Consider the following 23,747-nt stretch of genomic DNA (forward strand, 5'->3'; position numbering starts at 1 on the left):
TGAAAATCAAGAAAATTTGTGATTTACAATTGAGATCGTTAGACAAGCAAACTTATCAGAATCATATCCCTAGCGTGAATCTATTGAAAAAGTGGAACTAGCCGTAAATCAATTTGTGGACGGAACCGAAGTCGATGACACAGTTCATGGTCTGAGAAAAAGGGTAGAACTTGAGATTGTTTGAAGAAAAAGAAATGTCCGTTGGCAACGCGATTGCTGATTTTTTTTTTCGTTTTGCCAGATTATTAATGATGGCACTGGGATAGTACAGAATTTCGGTTGATACATGATTTATTGTCAGATTAATGCAAAGATCATGAGAACACTGTCGATAAGTTGGTTAAATGAGGAGAAGGTGCTTCGATTGAAGTTTTTCGATAGCGCCACAAATGAAAATTTTGTTGAACAGAATAAAACATGAAAGCAGTTTATATGTTTCAAAAATATCTCATATGATAATATTCATAACTATTCATAGTAAAACAAGAAAACGTAGACTACTTATGGCTTCATCACTTGCTCTCTTATAATCATCTGATAACAAAGGTGTTTTCTCAGCAGAAGTGTTTTCTACATTCAATGTTCTTCTAATTGGTACTTCAAAATATATATTTAGAAATTATATAGTGTCGTATTGCGAACAATATTTAGAAGTTTCTCCGTTAGCATAATCATTTAGCACATGAATCTTTAGTGTGTGAGATCTCGATGAATTTTTTATCAAATACTGTACAAATTGAAAGTACAAACAAATTTCGCTTGAAAATTATTTTGAAAACATACATGATCTTATTGTCTTGTCAAACTGTTACTGCACTCAGAAAAGTTGAATTTCTGGGCTCTACTTCATAAATGCTTATCTCAGAGAGCTGAATTTTGGCACTACTAGTTTTAATGGTACAGTAGGAATTTTCACAGCGGTTATCCCGCAGTGAGACTTTGGAAAGCGGAACGGCAACTTTTTCTCAAATTATCTGATTCCGATAACGGTCTCAGAAAATATAGAGGACTAATTTTTTAGACAAAGATATTACTATTTGGCAGAAGCATGCCCCGTGTGACTCCAGGAAATAGGGAAAAGTGATTTGATCGTAACAGTGAAACATGAAATGTGATAGGTAGTAACATGAAGAATCCGTTCGTTGGGGGGAAAAGTACATTATATTCCGATGGCATCATCATGAATCCAGGGAGGTCTTCCCTTCCGCCTCTTCTCCAGGGCGTGCCATCGTCTTCCATCCGACCGTACCCGTAAACTTGTTCATCCGTTCGTTTCGGGGCGCCCCCTTCTCCTTCCGCTTCCCTCATTTTTTTGTTATGTTTCTCCCCCTCACATCATCATCTTTATTATGTATATTATGTAATTCAGAGTCAGTTATATAATACATAGTGTATTATCACCTACGGCCATTCATCGGCTTTTATTGAATCTGTTGATGTATGTATACGTTTTGGAGATAGCTATCGAAGCGGACGACGATGCGGAAAAAGTGAGCGGAAGAGGTATGGGAAGAAGAATCAGACAAGTTGATGAAAAAGAAGACGTCGTTCTGGAATAATATTACATTGCTATGATTATGTAACTGTGGTTACTGGAGTAAAATATATGAGCATCGGAATAAATGAAACTGGAATCGATGGGTTTTTAAAGTTCATTAAAAAAATGTTCAATTTCAGCAATTTGCGAATTATCATTATTAATTAAGATTCATCCAGAGGCCTGACTCTCATTTCAACAGTTTTCACTTCCATCTGCTGAAGTTCATTGCAGCAATTTTGCAACCCATTTGTTAAATTTATTGCAATATCTGAAAATGCACAGAGATATATTTTGAATGCTCACCAGGTTTTTTTTCAGATTGACGTTTTTAAAATTGTTGCAACGAATTTCCAAGTATATTGCAAGATTTTGCATTAAAAAAAAAGGGTTTGAAAAGGCTTTTATGGTGTCGCATGCTTAGAAAGCTGAAAGATGATCTTAAGTTGAGTTTTCAAATAATTATCCTGGCAATATTGATTAACATTTTTGTGCTTACAGTAGTCCAATCTAATAAGTTTGCGGCGATCCGAGCTTTATGCTCTTTTCTTTAGCTCTTCACACCACTTTTTTAAAAATACCACTGAAAACGTCGTCTAATTTGCCCCAAGCATGTGCCTCCAATGCTATTATATGAATAGAGAACAATTTTTATCGGTTTTCCACGGAAAGATAAAAATGGAAAGAGTGAAGATTATGTCCTCATCAAAAAATGGAAGTCACAAAAAAATATTTAAAGATCAGCATCCAGATGCGACTACACTTCTGTAAATTTTTTACCGAATTTCCAAAAAAATCATCCCAAGAATATTGATTGAGTTTTAAAATTTTCAGAAAAGCAACATAACAAATTGGGTTTATTTTAAATAAAGATCAGATAAATTTTAAATATTCGATTTAACGTCTCTGCTTTCAAATCACACAGGTCTCAACATTAGGCTCAGAATTTGTTTTTTTCTTTCAAATAGTAGCAACTTAAAATAATTTAAAAAATCTAACTTTATAGCATATTGTGTTCTGAAAAGAGAAAACTAAACTCCTCTGAGATTTCTCAGTTTATAAGCCCTATACTTGTTCCCTGAAAACCGTGATTTGTGCCCCCTAGATTTGCATAATCTTGTTATTTGTTATTAGTCGAGAATTACCGAATTTGGTTTATCACTAACGAAAATGTGATAATCCTCAATATTAGTCCATCTTGAGTTCTTAATTTCAAAGTAGTTTACATTGAAGGTGATCTTGTGGAATTATTGTCTTTTTACATTCTACTTACAATTAGTCAAAAAAAGCTCAGAAAAGTAGAGCATGTTTTCAGATTTTCCAGATTTTCCTCCAAAACCAAATCTAAGTATTTTAACGTTATATGACACCTTCTTTTATCTTTGCAATACTTATTCAAAGATCATGCACGGGTTGATTTTTTGGTCTAAAACGTTGTTTTTCTTGTTCCAACTAACAAGACAGGATAGTTCAATCATCTATTGCTACTACATGCATAATTGATTTCCACACATTTATGGGGAAAGAGCGAGAGCCATGAAAATTGTTTTTTCCTTTTTCCTTTTTTCTTCTTCTCACGTTTCATTTTTTTCTCGATATTCTACTTCAACTTGAGCTGGAGTTGAGTAATTTTTGGAGACGACTTCTTTTTCTAAATAAGAGGAAGTTGAAAATTGACTTGAGGGCTTCCAGACGCAGCGAGTCTCGAGAAGTGTGAGAGTATTCCCTTTTTTCCAAAGATCACATTGTCCTTATATTTTAAAGGTCAACAATTAAAACGACGAGTTCATCAAACCAAACCATCGGACGAGAAATCAAAAAAAAATCCCGGTGCAAAAGATAACAACCACGTGACATTGACATGTTAGCTTAGAGTCCTTGAACTGATGTAATAATTAGCTGTTGTTCCGTCCTAAGCCAATTGGCCCCTGATAATCTTCATGACGTGTCAAAAAAGTCATCTGACTGTCCCCAAAAAAGGCGGTCTTCATTCAGAGTGCGTAAGAAAAATGATAAAATAATGTTCCAATTTGTGTCTCCAGTCGCGTTTTTTCCACACCCGCCGTCCGCCACCAGCGAGCAAAGAACATTTCGAGCGCGTGTTTCAATAGTCGTCCCTTTAATGTCTGCGTCTTTTACATTCCAGTACACTATTCATTACGGGTTTCTCTGTCTCTCATCTTCATCTCCATGTACGTGTTTGCACGATTCGGTTCCCGTATACCTTGTAGGACAGGTGTGTGTACCGTGTGAATACTGCCGTACTTATCTTCATGCTTCCTACTTTTACTTTAACACCTATTTGGTATGGTTGTCAAGTTTCAGATTAAGCAGAAAAGTTCACTACGAACATATGTAGTTCTGATTTGACTTTCTGATGACTTTCTGATGAGTTGACCTAAAATATGCACTTTCTTTTAGATTAATCTCGGAGATATACCCAGTTTAGCGAGAAGAAAGAAATTATGGAAAAATGTTGTTGGTCATGGGTCACGAAACATAATAGTTTTCAATATAATAAGATTTACATAACTAAATTTAACCCGAGTTAAAGTAATAAGTCGCCTTTTGCAGTTGGTTTAGAATTTGGGCTCTCGTCTCTGTATTGTCATCCCTAATGGGCTTTCGTTTTTACAGCTTAAAAATTAATTTTTCATGAGTTCTCCCTTAATTTGACTTTTTAATAATTTTTGAAACTACTCAGTATGTTGTATTTCTTTTAATAACAAAAGGTTATATCATTCATGGATTTGCCACCTAAAATTATGATTTTTTTTTGTTTTTTACATAGATGCAACCAGGTTTTGTATTTGGTACTTGCGTAGAACTATTATTATGAAAAGCCTGTATTTATATCTTTGTTTTTGTTGATCAGTTGAGGTAGTTTTCTTATCGGTTAGTTCAAAAAGTTAATGCGACATTTCAAATTTGTGCATATTTTGCTTCCCCCATGACCACAAATAATTTCGGCATTTGTGTAGTGTGTAGTTAGAAAAAGTGATACTGATGTTAAAATTAAATATTTCAGACTTTTCTAGTACGCAATTTTAACTAAAAAATGGTGATTAGATATTTTATACCGATTTCAAAACGTTTTTGATATGCGTAGTTCAGAATTGACTACGGATTTATCGGTTATCTCATTTTTGTTCTTCTCTCAAGTAATATTTTTTGCAGCCAAATTATTATTTTAAGGAAACTGTAAAAATGTAGGTACTTATTGTTAGAGGCTAGAACCACAATGAAAGTAAAGTATGTTTCTGTCTCAAAGATGTTATAGTCTTCAGAACCAACCTCATATGGCAAATTTAAAGCTTGAGTTTATCTACCCAAAAGGTTACCTTTTAAACATTTGAACTTTGAAATCAAACCGGATATTTGATATCATACAATCTAGTTGTTTCCGTGTGTATCAATTTTGTAGGTTGTAGTGTTCGTTAATTGAGAACCAAAATATTCATTTTCGCTTTCATTTTCCTCTTTCTTCCATCATACTTCAATAATTCAAACACGTGTAGTTTGTATGTTTGTTGATAATGTTTTTATTGCCTTTTCTCTCATTAATTACTCCTCCCGTGATATCCAACTGTTTCGTCTTACAGGTGTCCTCTTCACAGAATCAAATCGTCACAAATCATGGGCCCTAGATCAAGTAAGTGATTCCCTTTTCTCCTGCGAATTGTTCATTGCTTCCTTTTCCTATCTTCTTATGTTTTCCTCTTCTTGTTGATTTCTCTATCATATAACATCTTGACCAGACTATATCCATAACTTTATAATCTTTTAAACATACTTTAGCTAACATTGACTTATAGAAATTCAATTGTATTCAATTGATAGAAAACATGAGTTGTGGCTGTGAATAATAAACATTCCAACTTAAAATGTTTTGTTCTTCTCAAGGATTGAATACCAAACTTTAATGTTGCGTACATATCCTGGTGCTTACTAAATTTATATTTTATTCGTATTTTTCCTAATTAAGTTTTTACCAATGTAGCCTTTAATAAAGTTCAAATTAAACCAACAATTTTTCTTTTGTTTCTTTTATCGCAGATAAGCCGGTAAAAATTGGCACCAGCCATAAGCATACAAGTAACTACTTCCTTCTTTTTTCCTTGATAATCTGTTCAATGATCCTACCAACCGAACACATCTTTCATTCAGTGGCTCTTCACACCTTCCCTCCCATTTTCACTTTTTGTTCCGCACAGCCGGTTGTTTCGTTGCTCACCTCCCATTGCTCCATACTCTCACGTCCTCTCTTTTCTATTCTTTAAAGTACAATTGTGTGGAAATGGGTCTGCCACTTGGGCAGTTATGCCCATAGAAACTCCACGGGTCATCTCGACTTTCAAACCTATCTAATTTTCATGATGTCATGAATTACTTCATTTCATTTCATGTCCTCTGTTTTCATATCATTCTTTTATTTCATCCTTTTTCTCTTTTTTGTGATAATAGTTTTGCGTTCATTTTGTTCATTGGTAATTTAGTTTTGCTAATTAACATATTCTGCATCGAATTACTATCCTTATTTCTGTTTTCTGTACTCTTGTTTTTCTGGTCTTATATGACAAGATCATTGAAATAACACGCATTCCTGTCTGCCTCAACGAACTAGAAGAAAAACACATATGAGACCAGGGAGGAAATAAAAATTCTAATCAAAAGCCTAGAGGAGTTTATGACGAAGATGGAAAACATGAAAGAATAAAGAAATTAACTAGAATTTCGAAGAATTTTTTTCTGATATCTTGTCTTTCTACGTTATAATAATCTGCCAAATTCAAACTGCCAAAATGTAAGAAAAAACTATATTTTGAATATTTTAAAACAATATCTTTTGAAATCCATATTTATGCAGTTTCGCCTTTAAATAAATTTACAGTTTTTGATTCATGTATTTTTTTTTTCCTGTTATGACAATTTTGATTTTTGTAAGCAAAACATATTTCTAAATTTTAAATGATTAATATCATCTTAATCGGATTATAAGCACTGATTTCAACCTTATATTTCTATAATCACTTGCGAGATATCAAAAGATCAAAAGGTTTCACATTAGTAAAAATTTTGATAGCTATAATTAAATTGCAGGATTTGCAAGTATTCCTCGACTATAATTATTTTTACCAGCAATGAAGGGTTCCCTATCAAGTGATAGGATTAAATTAAAAACAAAAAAGTAAAAATTGTTCGTTGTTCCCCCTATTCTTCCTCTGTTTATTTCTCTTTTTCCTAGACTCCTCCGCGCGAGCGCAAAATTAATGGGAACAAACAATCGGAACAAAGTTCGTCGCAATGAGAAATGGAAGAGTTGACTGTAGTTTATGCTGCTCGGAACAGATCACAATATGAATGGACAGTAGGAAAAAATGAGCGAGACTCCTCTTTAAAAGTGTGAACAGTTCTTGCACTATTAGCAGCCGAATCATTTTTTGTACATTTCTCTATTCGTGCTGATTGCTTCTCGGCTAATCCATAGATCATACTATATCAGAGATCGCTATATTTTTGAAGAGCACAACTACTACTCTCAGAATGCACCGTCAAAGAGGTAATTGTTATAATTTATAAATTCACAAAATTTTCTAAATTTCAATTCCATGTTTTAAAAAAAGTCCACAGCACAAACTTCAAAAATTTTGAAATAAAGCTTAAGCTTCACTAGTAAGTGTCAAATGAAACTTGATACGGACCACTGCAGTTTTAAAACTTTTGAAAGTCATTTTATACTTTTTCATTTGCACTGGTGGAAAACGAACTTTTGATATCATCTTCCAGCATGTCCTTTAGTTCTTTCTCTGAATAATCTCATTATTATTTAATTTTCCTCGTCTGTGAATAGTTTTTTTTTCAAAAAAAAAACACAATTTTCCAATCATTATTATTCGTTTGAACACCTTCTGGTTTGAAATCTTTTGTTAACTTCAATGGTCACAAAATTTTTGTGACTCTTTTTCTCTAAACTCTCACTGCTCTTTCTTTCTTTGCCTTTTTGCAAGACATTTTTTACATGCCGTGAAATTTTTGTTCTTGGATTGATGTATGTTATTATTATAAAATTTAATAATAGTCGTGCTTAATGACGTAAATCATGTAGTTCCGTTTTGATTTGTTCAATGCTCAAAGGGGGATTTGAACGTGTTGAAACCAAAACTCATTGCTATAAATAAGAAGAAAAAGGCTTTGATCTTTAATTTTGATCAGAATGTTGTGGTTTTCGGGGATTGGCGCTCTACACGATAATATACGATGTGTCCCTGCTACGTGATTTTTTGAACATTTTCGGAGGAAGAAATCTAGAAGTCAGGGTTAATGGCTTTATATTTTATTCTATTCTGATGAGAATTTACAACAAATTGGTTCCTATTTTCTTGAAACATTTGTTTTTTCCAAACTATGCACTTAAAGTAACCACGTGTCAGATCGTGATTAACAAAACAGATGGTAGTGGGAGAAGGCGTCGCGACAGATCAGAAATGGAGATGATTAAAGATCGCACAGATTTTTTATATTTTTGTGATAGAGAGGTCGAAGAGATCAACTGTATGCAGTCAAAATACGCATTTTTATGACAAAAATATTGAGAACAATTCGTTTGTAAAAAATGGAAGAGATCTTTGCTTGTTTATGATGTCACATGTTGAATTGAATTTTATGAAGAGTCTAGACATTCAAAGAAAAAAGGGATTCCCCAAATGACTTCGGCCAACGTTGAATTTAGAAATAGTCATTTCCGCAATAGTGTGTATTTCAAAAGTTTCGATAAATTACCTTATTCCTTTCGATTTTATAATATGCTTCTAATCACTTTTATCAGACCACTAATTTTCAACCAAAATACAGCATGTCAGTTCAGAATTCCAATTTTCGTAAGATTAAAATCTTCTGTCCTGATGTGTCTGGGGGAGTGCCTTTGCCTGCAGATGTCACGTGGAACATTTTTTTGCGGTGCACTTTTCATTCAGACGTCAATGTTTTTTGTTGGAAGTCTGATGAATCTGCCACTACCAATTTTATACTGAGCAGCTCATTAGGTTTAAAATTTGTTCTGGTTTATGCCAATTTATTCATTCATTTTTGTTTTAATTCCTTACATTTCAATTTAATTCTAATTTTATAAATACATGCTATTATATGCTCCAGACTTTCCTCACCTGTCTGTCTTTTGCCAGGTGAACGCCCTGGAAGGTACGGGAGGTACGTCTTAGCTGGGCGTGACACACTACTAGAAATTTTATTTGTTTTTGAGAATTTTCTAGGTGAATGTTCTCTATGTTGTTCATGACATGATTAATTGTTTTATTTAGATCCCATTTGTGATCCAATCACTTGAGTTAGTTTTTGAACCCTTCATCAAACCATCACCTTCTTGAATGATTTTTCTGCCAAAGTACTCATCACATTGATTCGCTCATCGATATAAATGGATGTTCTCTCGATTTTTCCCTCGCGCGCACACGCGAATCTTTTTAACCATTCTCTGAGTGACTATCATACCGTTTACAAATCCGCCCCATGTGACAACTTCACGCCTCCGCCTCCAGAATAATGAGCGTTCTCCGCTCAAAGGACCGTATAAGAGATGCCTTCAAACGGTTCATCGAACCGCTTCTTCTTTTCTTACTGTCATTTCTTCTAGATCATTCAGATTACGCTCAATATCATCAACTCTATTATATGACCATTTTCAAAAAAAAATTTACAAAAACGAAGTAAAACGTGGAAGTGTGAGCATCTGTGTAGACACAGCTTTTCCTAAATAGTACATTGCCTCTGATTTTTGTATTCAAGTGCATCATAGGATTTGTGTCTATTGAAAAATGGCTAATCCTTATGACTATATCACATGTTGTCACTAACAATTTCGATGTGTCGTGTAGTTATTATATAGCGGTGGTATAGCTTTTGAAGATTATAAAGTGGGATTAAATAAGAAGGAGGAGATGAAGCTCGGCATGAAAAACTATAAAAATCAGACAATTTTTGTCTAGAAAATATATTAATTTTCCTCTGAATTTTTCGACGGGTGTTCGCCTCTTTGTAAATTTTAAAACTCTATATGAACTACTTACGAAAAACCTATTCACGTTCGTTGACTTTTCTGCCCTGTCAATAAATTATGGCTAATCGTGTATTCCGAGACACCCCGTACTTTGTACCCGAAAAATGTTGCTCTCTCGCTCTTCTGTTCTCCTCCTCTTCAGCTTGAGGGTCAAATAAGAGAAACGGCATATTCAAAATGCTTACCGCGCAGGAAAATGATCATTTTGTACTTTGTACCCGTATTTTCCGCACGGCGGCCGCCCGGAAGAGGGACATACCGTAATGAAACATTTTGAGGTGAGCGGCGTCGACTCCGCCTTCATTTGTCTATTTGCACCTTCTCACCTTTTTCTTTCTGTTGGAAAAAATACGACAGCATAAATCACACCAGCTCGGCGATGGGGTTTTTTGCTCCCGATAACCATTTCGTTTTGTTGATGTCCATCCACTAGAGTCTGGTTTTTCTTGCTCTCGTGCAAGAGCATCGGCGATTTTTTGCACTTTGAGCCCAACACCCACTGAGTCATTAAGTCACTAAGGTGCGCAAAATGGTCATCTCGGTGTTTGTTGTGTTATCAAATTGTTACGGAGGAGTCAAGAAAAGATGAAGAAAAACGTGGATGGAGAGGGGTCCGTGAACAAATATGTTGGAATATATGTACTGTATCTCTTTTTCTTCCGGCGAATTTTGATCTTTGAGATAGAAAAAAAACTTATTGAGCCTTTTCAAACGTGTGTTTTGGTAAAATGGTTTTTGCTCAGCAAGCAGTAAGTTGATCGAAAAGTTGTGGAAAGAGGTTTTGGAATTGTGAAAATGTTCACGATCTTTATACTATTAGTAAAATTTGACTAATAAAAATTTGGAACTCAAGAATTATTTGAGAAAAATATTTTTCCGATGGAATAAAATTAAAGGAGAACTTCCAAAATAGTTGACGTTGGTTTAAAATTTGCGAGAGGCTTTCTCGAACATATTTTATTTGATTTGGTAGTTACAGGGTACAACTATTGGTATAGTTATCCTGAAGTGCACATTTACAAAGGCATAATATTGAACGACATTTTAAGCATTACATCATTAGATCATGTTGAGGGACTTAATGAAATTGATCTGGTGCTTACTGTTATATGAATATTTAATAATTTTCTACATTAAGAATATCTTTATTATAATTTTCTATTATCATCAGAACTTTGATGAAGCTTTCCAAACAATACAGAAAAGAGGAGAGAGTTCGAAATATCAATGACAGGCTTATTTTTGTCAATATTGATATGACCTATTAATGTCCGTTGAACGGATATTAATAGAATCAAGTTATCCAACCCTTATTTCAAACAAAAAAAAACAATTATGTTTAGCAAAAATCAAACCAAAATCTTCAAAAAAAAAACTCCCAATGGTTTTCCCGTGATAAACAAAACAAAATTTAGAAAAAGTGACCCCCATGGTAAATCCAAACAGTTCGCCGCGTACTTTTGCGAAAAGTGTGAGAAGTTTGTCCAAGTACAGTAGCCCCCTATCGCAATTTTGAAAAGCATGGCTAGACGAGCACCCGTACAAATGGGAAGTAAACATTTTGTTGCGTAGGTTGCACGTGGGGAAGGAAGGTCAGCGCATCCACATCGTCCGCCCACTGAGTCGGTAGAATACTTCACCTCATTTATTATTTTTTTTTAAACCACTGCTAATAATATTGTATTCTACGAATCCCACGCTCCGAGAATGTACAAACATCTTTCTGGTAAGTGTGACACATTTCTGTTTTAGACTGATTCATAGTTGGAAAGTCTGAAAGTAATCTTAATCCCGCTTCCAAAAATCCTTCGTTGAGTTCTATAGCCATCAGACACATACAAAAATGTTACTTCCTCTTGGTTTCTGTGTTGAGAGTTGCTTTTTTTGGGTATGGTCTAGTTGCCTCAAAAATTTGAATAAGATTGCATGCTTTTTAGATTAGGATTCAGAGTTGTTCTAACTAAGTTCTGTAATTACATTTAAGTTATCTGAATTGATTTTCAAAGTTTCAAATTCATAAGTTTTTTTCTGTCGAAAAATTGAAAAGTTGAGATCAAAACAGTGTGTCCCTGAATTATGGTAGAACCGTTTTCAAACTAACTTCAGTACAGTAGTGGTAAACTTTTACATACTGTTTTAAAATCAATCTTCAGTATTTCACAGACAATAAAATGTTCAGTTCAAACTAGACATTCAAAAAGAGCTTATCTCATTTGATCCAGTGGATTAATCAGATGATATCATGAATTTTAATCGTCGTACGTCACTTTGATTCTATGTTGCTAAATAAGTAACCACCTACGATACAGCTGTGAGCGTTTTCAATCAAAACGTTTAAACCGTATCACTTGCCACGTCATCAAAGGAAAGAAAACACCGAATGTACCCGTTTGAATCGGCGTCTCCTATCCTTCATTCACTATTTTGCCTGACGACGAGCCACCTCCAAAATATGCAGAACAATAGATTATGCCACAACTGGAGACACAGACTTCGTTTCCATTTTGCGTGTGATTCATATTCTTCCACTGCTTCTTCTCCATTTTCTTCGTTTTTCTTTTCGTCATCATCGGCTCTCGTGTAGACATGTTCTATGTGCTTTGTCGTGCTTGATATGTGATTTGTATAAATATCTATAATATCTGAAGAACTATCACTCTTCTCAGCTCCACCCACTATCTCATTTTCTCCCACCCCTACTCCAACTCAATCTACGACGCTCTCCGTCTAATCCAAAAATAATAAGCTATCAAGCAGTGTTTTCTATATTTTTCATTCAAAAAAATAATTTTTAATTTCCTTCGTATTTCAGAATCAACAATGCGTTTAATGTCAAAAGATTCATCGCAAAGTCTGGTAGCCAATCACAAAGCAACTTTATTTTGCGCAGTTTGCGGGGATACGGTAAATGCAACTTGAGAGTGCGAAAAATTTTCACGGAAAAGTTTACAGGCACTGGGAAAGCACTACGGTGTAACGGCTTGTAATGGATGCAAGGGATTTTTCAGAAGAAGTATATGGAAGAATAGAACATATGCATGCCGATACCAAGGGAAGTGTGGAGTAGCAAAAGGTATGGATGGGACTTGATTTTTTTTGTTATATCAGAGGAAAAAGTTTTATATGGCCTATAGGAAATCAACTACTATATTATAATTAACCTACAACAAAGCATAAGTGTAAAAATAAATTTTAGCCAATAGCTATGGCAAATAGGGTTGCTCATTCAGTCAATTGTATAATAATTTGAACTTTCAAGTTTAGTATTTTTGTTATAATACTACTGTTCACATTCGTGAGTTCAATAGTTTGCTTGTTTTGTACTTTTTCGCTTTTTGACCTATTGAAAAATCGCATTAAAACTACATTACAAAGATCTTGATCTAGAACAAAGACTGTTCGAAGTTTCCATTTTCGAGAAGTTCGGTTAGGGGTCATACCACTTGATACAACAAAAACCTCAAACTTTGAAAATTGGATCGATCAACAAACCAATGAATGAATCAAAATTCATATAGTTGAAAAGTTTGTTTCATTGCTTCTTTTATGAATTTTCATGTAATGCTGACTTCATCTCATGAAACATCCTTCAACTTCGTAGTGCTTCTACGTGCTAACTCAAAAATGAAACGTACACTTGAATGATCAATTTCACCAAATTTTTACTTTATTTCAGAACAAAGAAATGCATGTCGATCTTGTCGCCTGAAAGAATGCATCAAAGTTGGAATGAACCCAAGAGCTGTCCAAGGAGACATTGACACTGCTTCAACAAGCTCTGCCAGTCCAAATTTGGTTTCAGTTGAGATGCATCCGTACACAAAGTCCGAGTACCTACTTTTGATATGTTTCATGTTAAACAATTAATTTCAGTTTCAGAGAAGTTGAATGTCAAACAGAAGTTTCAACTATATCCAGTCATCCAACATCTCCTTCAACTCTTCCTTTTGTCAGTTCTGGTTCTTCAATTTGCTCAGTTTCCTCATCGTGCTCTTCCGTTTCTACAGTATACTCAAATTGTCTTGCAATGTTACCGCCCAATCCCTCTTTGCCGGTAGGCGTGACTTTTGAAAACTATTTCAGTACAACCATGTTTTTATAGAAATATGATTATCTTTTGGCATCATTGAGTCGGATATTTGAAAGAGTGGATGAACATGCACCAGAACCTCTTCCCAATACATACAGTTTTGAGCACGCCTTCTACAATCCACACTTAATCTGTAATCGAACAAAACTGACGCCAACTGGAGAACGAATTGCTACATTGCCAGAAGTTTTACAAGATTTCAGAAGAATATTTGTATTATTCACAGATGTTTTATCGATTCTTCCAGAATTTTCAAGATTAGATGAAAGTGACAGAGTGAGTAAACTTTTGTAATGGGTGTTTAAGAAACAGGGGAATTTTAAAATATGATCATTTTCAGATGGTTCTTGCCAAAAGTCGATTCTCCTTCTTCTACTGGTGGCTGACGTGCTGTTGGACAGCAAAAGTTGGATGCCCAGGAGTATGTTACGCAAATGGAGCATATCATCCAAGTGACAAACGACAGCAAGCATTTCCAGATGTCAAGTAAGTTTGACATTTGCAGAAACTCTTAATATAATAATTTAAAGTTATAGAGGCGTAACAGAATTATCCGTTGAAACTGTCTCAAAGCCATTGGCTAATATCAACATTACTGATGCTGAAATGCTTGTTGGAAGTGTATTCGCCATATTTTATGAATGTACGTTTATTTCAATTTTCAGTTGTACTATTAATGAGTTAATTTATTTCAACGATCTTGGTTGAGTTAAGGTTTTGGACTCCATATTCATAATGCAGAATTCAAGAAATATAAAGTTTTGAAACAAGTTCGTACATGATGTTTACATTTAAATGTTATACTTTAAAATGATAATTTTTCCCTCATGAACTCCTTACAAATACATTTTATTGATTTTCAGATCCTCTACCACCAAAGGTCTCATATGCAAGTACACATATTCTCAATGAGGCACGTGATCTATATACTCAATGTATGATTACGGTATCTCCGTATTCACAATTGGAAGCAAAAAGTGCATCTCGGTTAGCAGAGATTTCATTGATATTTTCATCGATTACGGTAAGAGCTTCACAACAATAAATTGAAGTTCTCATTATGGTTTACAGAATCTCAAATATTTGACATCGGATAACATTGAACTTTCGGATGTATTACATGTGATGGAAGTGGATCAACTTATAACTGAAGCTTTTGATGTACATCGGCCAATGGAATAATCTACAGTAACCAATCCCGTGTTTCAATATCTAGTCCTCAATGTTCATATCAACACAACTTTCTTTCATTCTGTGATTTTTCGTGTACAGTGTGATTTCATTTCCCATACATAGATCTGTTTTTTGCACACTTGTAATAAATTATTTTTACTTTATTTTGATAATTGACATCGATACCAACGAGATTTAATTATGAAACACGATCTTTTCATCAACTAAATATATACAAATATCAATATAAATATCAACGTGATTTCACAAATTTCTGGCCGGCGGAGATAGCCTTAATGTCAGGCAGGCGTTTAGGCGTCTACCGTATTTCCTCTATCAGTCTTGCATGCAAGACTAATTTTCAATTGACCCGTAGGGGTGCAAGACTAATAGAGACTGCAAGACTATTAGAGGCTGCAAGACTAATTTTCGAAGGCCCCATAACCTTGTAAAATTGGCCATTTATCGTCAAAAATTTGACTTGAAACAGTCTAATTCGTGCAAAATACATACTTTTCTATTGTTTTATCTATTATTTGAACACTTTAAAATTTAATTTATCTAAAAAATGGCGAAATTGTTGGAGTTTTCACAAAATACTGCTGGTCTGGCAAGAATAGGGGTGCAAGACTATTACCGTATTTCCTCTAATAGTCTTGCATGCAAGACTAATAGGGGAAATACGGTATGTGGAATTCGTCTTGTTTGCCAGATAAACTAAGGATTTATATTAGAAATACCTAAATTCTTTAAGATTTTTTTGGTTTTGGTTCTTCTCTGAAAATTACTGTTTGCGTAGAAAGTATGGTATTCATTACCAGTCAAACAAATTTTACCGTGCTGTTTGCGAATAAAAAGTTTAGTTACGAGTGATGACAAAATGAGGAACAGCTCAGAGTTTTCTAAAGAACTTGACAAACAAACAAACAAAATATTTACAATTGCCCGTAGGTGATTTACCAACTCCTAGTGAAGGCGTCTGAAACATATGAAACAATGTTACTATTGAATTGTGTTAAATTACGAAAAACCGTTTTTGATCTTGAAAGAACTTCTGATAAGGCCATATGAAAATCATGATTAACTTTTTTAATACCCAAAACTGATCGATCTAGCTTGTTCTGTATGTTCAACTCAAATATACAGGATATCATGATAAATAATAAATAATTTATTAAATAAAAAATTTCACTAAACTCGTAAAAATGAATGGTGGGGTTGGGTTGGGAAAGAATGAAGGGGGGATAAAGCAATAAACAGGAACCCGATGGCAGCAAGTAGTTGAAGGCAATTAATATTTTACAGTTCATCATGATCCTCCGATGGCTCCTCAGAAGCTTGTTCTCCTTGTCCTCCCGCCGAGTAAAGTTTGGAGACGATTGGTTGAACAACAGATTCAAGTTCCTGAAAAACAAATATTATATTTTCGTTTAGAAAATTGATGAAAACAAACCTTCTTTTGCTCCTTGTTTTCTTCAGTAGAGGCATCTTGGTTGCTTCCGAGCCACTCAATAGCTCTCTCGACGGCAGACTCGATGGACACCTTGTCTTCGTCAGTGAGCTTTCCTCCGAGTTTTTCCTTGTCGGCGATTTGAGTTTTCATCTGATAGGCATATGCTTCCAGCTCATTTCGTGACTCAACCTTCTCTTTTTGGGCTTGATCATCTGCAGCAAACTTGTCAGCATCATTGATCATGCGCTCGATGTCTTCTGGACTGAGACGATTGTGGTCGTTGGTGATTGTGAGCTTGTTCTTGTTTCCAGTTCCCTTGTCTTCGGCGCTTACGTGCAATATTCCGTTGACATCAATTTCGAATGTAACCTCAATTTGTGGAACACCGCGTGGAGCTGGTGGGATTCCGGTGACATCGAAGTTTCCGAGCTTGTGATTGTCCATAACCATTGGTCGTTCACCTTCATAAATAACGATTGATACAGCGCTCTGACTATCGGCAGCGGTAGAGAAAACTTGGCTCTTCTTTGTTGGGATAACGGTATTTCTTCCAATCAACTTAGTCATGACTCCTCCGACAGTCTCAATACCCAGAGTGAGTGGATTGACGTCAAGAAGGACAACATCTCCGGTATTTTCGACACCTCCGATTACTCCTGCTTGAACAGCAGCTCCGTAAGCAACTGCTTCGTCAGGGTTGATTCCTGAAATACCAAACTTAGAAATATAAAAGTTAATTTTTAATCTTACCACGAGATGGCTCCTTGCCGTTGAAGTAGTCCTTGATAAGTTGTTGAACCTTTGGAATTCTGGTTGATCCTCCTACCAGTACGATCTCGTGGACATCAGTTTTCTTCATGTCAGCATCTTCCAAAACTTTCTGAACCGGCTTCAATGTAGCACGGAACAAGTCCATATTGAGCTCCTCAAACTTGGCACGAGTCAAAGTCTCTGAGAAGTCTTCTCCATCGAAGAGTGACTCGATCTGCAAATATTATTTTGAAATTATGTATGATAAAGATGAAATAACTCACCTCGATCTTAGTTTGATGCTGGGTTGACAAAGCCCTCTTGGCCTTTTCTACCTCACGGCGAAGTTTCTGAACGGCACGGTTGTCCTTGCGAAGGTCCTTTCCAGACTTTTTCTTGTACAGCTTGATGAAGTATTCCATCACGCGTTGATCGAAATCTTCTCCTCCCAAATGGGTATCTCCATTAGTGGCAAGAACCTCGAAAACTCCGCTGTCGATGGTAAGAAGGGATACATCGAAAGTTCCACCTCCCAAATCGAAGACAAGAATGTTGCGTTCTCCATCTTTCTTATCCAATCCATAAGCGATGGCTGCCGCTGTTGGTTCGTTGATGATTCTCACAACGTTAAGTCCGGCAATAGATCCTGCATCCTTGGTGGCTTGTTTTTGAGCATCATTGAAGTATGCTGGCACGGTGACAACGGCGTTCTTCACCTCGTGACCAAGGTAGGATTCGGCAATCTGCTTCATCTTCGTAAGAACCATGGCAGAGACTTCTTCAGGAGTGAATTGTTTCGTCTCGGATCCAACCTTCACCTCAACATTAGGCTTATTAGACTTGTCGACGATCTGAAATAAATCATTATAAGCTCATGTTCTTATCAAACGTTTAATTTACCTTGAACGGCCAGTGCTTGATGTCTTGTTGAACGGTTTTCTCGTTGTAGAAACGCCCAATCAGACGCTTGGCGTCGAAAATTGTGTTCTCCGGATTGATTGTGAGCTGATTCTTGGCGGCATCTCCAATAAGTCGCTCTCCTTGATCTCCGGAAAACGCAACGTATGATGGAGTGATTCTGTTTCCTGAAAATAAACTATTATACCTTTTCATTAAACGTTTTCAAAAATTACCTTGATCGTTGGCGATGATTTCAACTCGCCCATTCTTGAAGACTCCAACGCACGAGTAGGTTGTTCCGAGATCGATACCAATGATTGTCCCCATCTTTTCCTCCTTCTCGGTAGATGCTCCTTCATCACAGTACGCGTTTGCCACGAAGGCAATCAAAATCAACGAGAAAACTTTCATATTTTTCTCTTGATGAGCGGTCAGTTCAACTGTTCGCTGAGTGGCTGAAAAATGAGAACATTTAAGAAGAAAAACCTTTCAGAGTAGAAGCGCGAGAATACTAACGAGAAGTGGAAACACAGAGAAGAACACAAAATACACGTCGCAAAGAAGGAGTGCAGACGACAAAAAGAAAACAAAGAACTGAATGTGAACGTCCGCGGTCGCTTTTATTAGGACCGCCTATGCAACGTGTACTTATCGGAGATGACGTGTATTAGTGCTGGAGAAATCGAGACTTTTCGAGAGCTTTCTTAACGCCACGTTTCATAAAAAGACTATGGCGTTACTTTATGTTCATGAAATAAAAACAAATGAGAACGACTACCGAAGAATTTTCTGGTTATGCGAATGCGGAAACTATTTAGATTGTTTTCGATAAGATAAGAAATGGGGTCAATTTCACTCGTCACTCGCTACACTGACGAGTACGGAGAAAATGGAACTGGTAATGGATTGCGGTTTAAAAAAATAAAAAGAGGTTAAAAATAAATAAAAAGGACCAGAATGTACGAATCCTTTCCTTAGAGACCCGAAGAACTCGGGGGATTGGCCCCGCCCACAGAACCGTGGCTTGCAATACGCCCATTTTTGAAACTGCCGCACGGTTTTAAAATTATTTTTTCTCAATAGAGCGAGAATTAACAAGAAAAAATTGCAAGCCACGGTTCTGTGGGCGGGGCCAATCCCCCGAGTTGGTAATCCCCCCAGTTGGACATCGGGTCTCGACACGAGGAATGCGGCACGCGGGAATTCAAACAAGCGAGCGGCACCACGATGGACTCGTCGTAGAAACCCTTGTCCCGGACCGAATTTCGCTCGTTTTTACCGTAAATCATCAGAAAAAATTTACAGAATAGAAATGAATTGTTTATGTAGAATGTGAAGGAGAAGGATATGATTCTTACAATACTTCACACAGTTGGACCCAACTTCGAAAAATACAAGCAGAATATAAATTGCAGTAATTAATATTTCCCGAGCGTCTTAGGGAATTTGAAATGGTATTTCTGAAAGTCAAATATCACTTTTATTTTGGTAACTTCGTGAATTTGGAGTAGTCAAACGGGTTCAATAAATATTTATTATGAAATGTGAAGAGTTTAACTTCAAAAATGACATGAATAAATTAGCACATGAAATTTCAAAAAAAAAATATGCAAACAAGCTCGGAGAAGATACACGTGAATAAAGGTTGCACCAAGAAAGAGAAAATTGAACAAAGAGTACACCGGCTGAAAGAAAATGACTAAGAAGATATGAACGGTCGTCTTGTACTGGACATAAATAAATGGATTTAATCTTCTCCAACTTTAGCACTCAGCATTTGACGAGACACCAATGAGTAATACATTCCGTCTGTGTCTGTCATAAGTTCGGTGTGTGTTCCCATCTGAAATTTGATTTTTGTGTCATGTATAAATAATATATCTTCCAATAGAGTTACCTGAACGAGGCATCCTTTGACTATGACAGCAATTTTATTAGCCTTCTCGATAGTAGACAAACGATGAGCAACTATGATAACAGTTCGTTCTTGAGCACACCTACTCAAGGCTTGTTGAACTAAAGCCTCGGATTCTGTATCTAGTGCACTGGTTGCTTCGTCAAGAATCAATACAGCTGGATTACGAACCAATGCTCGTGCAATCGCAATTCTTTGTTTCTGTCCTCCACTCATCTGAACTCCTTTCTCTCCACAATTAGTGTCATATCCTTTCTCCAATTCCATCACAAAATCATGCACATTCGCCATCTTGGAAGCATTGAGCATGTCATCTTCAGTAGCAAAATCACATCCATAAAGGATGTTATGTCGTACAGATCCATTGTAGAGAACTGGTTCCTGTGCTACTAATGCAACCTGCAATAAAATAGATGATATTAATCTCATAATTTGATAAAATACCTTTTGATGGTAGTAGACATGATTAATATCCTTGATCGGAACGCCATCAAGAGTAACAGATCCTTCGTCCGGTTCATAAAAGTGCTCGATAAGCGATACAATTGATGACTTTCCTCCTCCACTTGGACCAACAAGTGCAACTGTTTCACCTGATTTAATACTAAGAGTCAAATCTTTTAGAACCGGGTTGTTCGGACGAGATGGATAAGTGAATCCGACGTGAGAGAATGTGATGTTTCCATTTACAAACGGCCTCTGCATTCCGTCTAATTCAAATTGCGGCTTGCGATTCATCAAATCGAAAACTTTCCTTGATGCACCGACAGCTTCCATTAGACCAGACATTACATAGGAAAGGTACTGAAAATTACGTTTTAAAAGCTTTCATATTAATTAATTCAAACGAACGTAAAGATTTTCACCGAGTTGCATTTGATACAGAAGGAATGTGATGAGTTGTTCTTTTTCCATTTTACCCGTCATCACAAGATGTCCTCCATAAAACAAAACAGCAACAAGTATCGCGTTGTCACAGAACTCGTTATTCCATGTATAGAACAAGTAGGCAATTGACTTCTTTCTATTGACGGATAGTGTACTCGAGAGACGATCTTCGAATCTTTTCAGCTCTTTCTTCTCGCACGCAAAACTTCTCACAGTTCGCATCGTCGAAACAACTTCTTCGGCCATCTGATTCGTTTCAGCAATTGTTTGTTGTAGTTTTTCGGAGATTTTCTGAATTATTTCAAAGATTATTTAACATTTGAGAGAAAACCAATACTTACATCGTAGAAACTGCTGTAAGCTTTTGTGATGAATCCTACGAGAGGAACAGCGATGAATGTAACCATTGCAAGACGCCAGGACATAAGGATCATGAATGCAAGTGCACCGATCAGCATAACTCCATTCCTCATAAACACATTCACATTGGTAGAAACTGTAGAAGAGATCGTTTGACAATCAGAAGTGAGTCTAGACATCGTGTCTCCTGTTTTTGCGGTGTCATAAAATGCAATATCCTGCCTAATCAAGGAGGTGAACAGATCTAACCGAATTCGAAGTGTAACAAGAGCAGTGGCGTAGTCAAAGCATCCACCACGAAGACCTCCAAACAGAGAACTTGTAGCAGTGAGGCATGTGAGAACGATGATGGAGTGAATAAGTGCTTGGATTCCACGTTTGTTCACAATATCAGAGATTACTTGGGCTGTGTAGTTGGGGATGAAGACACGAGCTATAAATTATTTTTTGGAAAACTAAAAAATTAAAAAAAAACCAACAAACCTAAAGCATAAACCGTAAGAAAGACAAAACCACTCGCAAACCACGGCCATTGATGTCCACAGTACGAGAGAAGACGGAGGAGTACTTTGTGTAGTGGAGCTCTGGGCGCAGTTGAGGATCCTGTAAATTTATTATTTTATTCAATTTCTGGGCAAAAAATAACTCACCACTTTCAACATTACTTGCAGTTTCCGTATCCCTCACTGTTTCAGCTGCAGTCTCCGTTACAGAAGTGCCAGCATTTTCGGCAGTTGTATTTAACAATCGATGATAATCGAAAGGATTTGAAGTGAAAACGAAGTACCAAACAAGAACTTGAATGAATCCGGAAAGAATAGACCAAATGACAGAAAACCACAATCCGGGGAAGTATAGTTGATTCGAGTCCTCGGAGAAAGCCAGAAATTTGATGAGAGATAATGAGTAGACGACTACTGCATTGCAAATCACCACAGGAAACAAAACTTTAACTTTTTCCCTCTTGTTGAGAATAATGAGAAGAACCGCGATAGCACAAAATGATTGTCGTATGAATGAGAAGATTTGAAATTCGTATGGAGTTGTTGTGAAGTGATAAGGAAGGGAGAACGTGATGATGCCCAAAAATGAGTCATAATTGAACTTCCATCCTGGAGCAAAATACCCAAATGAGACGTTAGTGATAGCTGCATCAATTAGCATGTACAGGTATAACGACGTATTGATCCATCGGTGCATCTTAAAAAATTAAATCTAGAAATTTAACGCGATTCGAAAGAGGGAAAACGAAAATAAAAGAGCGATGTTTGCCTATTCACTCTCATAGGGAACGGCAAATGAACAAGACATCAGTATCAAAGACCAGAAACAGAAAATGGAGAAAAGCAAAAATATGGCATTTATAAAATGGGAGTTCTGAAATAAAATGTGATACACGAGACAATGGGCGGAGATTACGGCATGATTACGAAATATGAGGAAACACTAGGAATGACTCATGCACTAAATTATTGTTTTAACAAAAAGTCGATAATTATATTGAATTCTCAAAAATACTATAGAGATCAACTGTGCTTGTAAAACTTCAATAAATGTTGGTTTAGAATTTTAATTAATTCTTATCGGATAATAAAAATTTGGCTCAAATTCTCAATTTTTAGGTCCGGTCTTTATTTTAAATAGTTTTCCTAGAAACAAGGTTTGTGAAATAACAGAAAAATCTAGCAATTTTCTACGATAAAACTTGAAAACTAGAAAACGTAGCTTTTACATCTACAGTAAAATTCAGAAAAGTGCTTTGTCGATTTACGATAAACAACGCGACGAGTGTCATTTCGGAGTTTCGTTATTCAAGTTGCCTGTGCCCTCTACATCTTGTACACTGTCTCGCGTTCTGAAAAATTTCCAGGCCTAGAAAATGATTCAAGTGAAGCCTGAAATATAATCTTGATATTTTTCCAAAGATAATTGATACAATGTTCTTTTGTAAATAAATCCTTTTGTAATTTTCATATTATTCTAATGCTTTTTGGGGAAAGGTTTTCGGAAAAAAGGTTTCCGCATTCTAAAAATATTCCAGACAATCCCTATTTGATGAACAATTGGTGGTGGTGGGCGCAAAAATCCACTTGGAAATCAACCATATGTCACTCATCAACCCCACTGTTTTGTGACGTTTTGATGCGGAGCCAGAAGGAAAAGAGACACTCATTTATCTTTTTTATCATCAAGAAGCGGAGAATCACAGCGGGTTTTTTGGCTGATTTATATCCTCTATGAACCCACGAGATAGGTGTTATTCTCCCAAATCACACCGTTTATTGCCCTTTAAATTTTAATAGGTTTTAGAGAATTCTACAGTAGTCAGAAAAATACGTGTTGTTTAAACTTATTGTTAGAACAAAACGAAATTCTAGCTGTTCAGTGGAGGCACTCATCATAAAAAAAGTTAATTATCTTTGCAGGAACAGTAGACAAAAACTTATTAGCAATAACCTTTAGTTTCTTCTAGGAACAATTGTGTTTTAGTGTAATTAGGTTACCTGGGGGTATATATCATGTAGAATGAGCATTTTTCGCTTATAGAAATTTATTTGAAGAGTCTCTTCAAAATATACAAAAAAATTAGATTTCACTTCTAGAAGCTTC

The 23,747-nt window shown here is 36.0% G+C and overlaps 3 protein-coding genes across 8 annotated transcripts; 1 reads left to right on the forward strand and 2 right to left on the reverse strand.

The window, feature by feature from the left end:
- Positions 1-5,139: 5,139 nt before the first annotated feature.
- nhr-21 (NR LBD domain-containing protein) lies at positions 5,140-15,044 on the forward strand (the record flags this gene model as incomplete). Of its 5 annotated transcripts, none has more annotated exons than NM_001026931.8 (10): positions 5,140-5,189; positions 12,421-12,512; positions 12,561-12,681; positions 13,285-13,432; positions 13,482-13,662; positions 13,711-13,974; positions 14,039-14,184; positions 14,235-14,341; positions 14,562-14,722; positions 14,770-15,033. In NM_001026931.8, 9 exons carry the CDS (start codon positions 12,429-12,431, stop codon positions 14,878-14,880), a joined length of 1,323 nt encoding a protein of 440 aa, NP_001022102.1. In that variant the 3' UTR covers positions 14,881-15,033. The 5 variants fall into 5 exon arrangements, with proteins under 5 accessions (NP_001022102.1, NP_001040766.1, NP_001022100.1 ...); NM_001047301.4 differs by having other exon boundaries at positions 13,285-13,438; positions 13,488-13,662; positions 14,229-14,341; positions 14,770-15,027; NM_001026929.5 differs by having other exon boundaries at positions 5,174-5,189; positions 13,488-13,662; positions 14,229-14,341; positions 14,770-15,041.
- A 985-nt stretch (positions 15,045-16,029) lies between these two features.
- hsp-4 lies at positions 16,030-18,429 on the reverse strand (the record flags this gene model as incomplete). Of its 2 annotated transcripts, NM_001383885.3 has the most annotated exons (6): positions 16,030-16,275; positions 16,325-17,028; positions 17,075-17,309; positions 17,359-17,925; positions 17,975-18,159; positions 18,208-18,429. In NM_001383885.3, the coding sequence occupies 6 exons, from the start codon at positions 18,383-18,385 to the stop codon at positions 16,171-16,173; spliced, it is 1,974 nt and encodes a 657-aa protein (NP_001370395.1). The 2 variants fall into 2 exon arrangements, with proteins under 2 accessions (NP_001370395.1, NP_001293470.1); NM_001306541.3 differs by lacking the exons at positions 17,359-17,925; positions 17,975-18,159; positions 18,208-18,429 and having other exon boundaries at positions 16,171-16,275; positions 17,075-17,240.
- A 1,057-nt stretch (positions 18,430-19,486) lies between these two features.
- On the reverse strand, positions 19,487-22,337 carry haf-2 (ABC-type antigen peptide transporter; the record flags this gene model as incomplete). Its single annotated transcript, NM_063136.7, has 7 exons — positions 19,487-19,817; positions 19,872-20,288; positions 20,334-20,693; positions 20,742-21,068; positions 21,119-21,570; positions 21,621-21,740; positions 21,788-22,337. The coding sequence occupies 7 exons, from the start codon at positions 22,335-22,337 to the stop codon at positions 19,722-19,724; spliced, it is 2,322 nt and encodes a 773-aa protein (NP_495537.2). The 3' UTR covers positions 19,487-19,721.
- Positions 22,338-23,747: the final 1,410 nt, after the last annotated feature.

The sequence above is a fragment of the Caenorhabditis elegans genome, chromosome II (genome assembly GCF_000002985.6).
Source record: "Caenorhabditis elegans chromosome II".
Classification (NCBI taxonomy): Eukaryota; Metazoa; Nematoda; class Chromadorea; order Rhabditida; family Rhabditidae; genus Caenorhabditis; species Caenorhabditis elegans.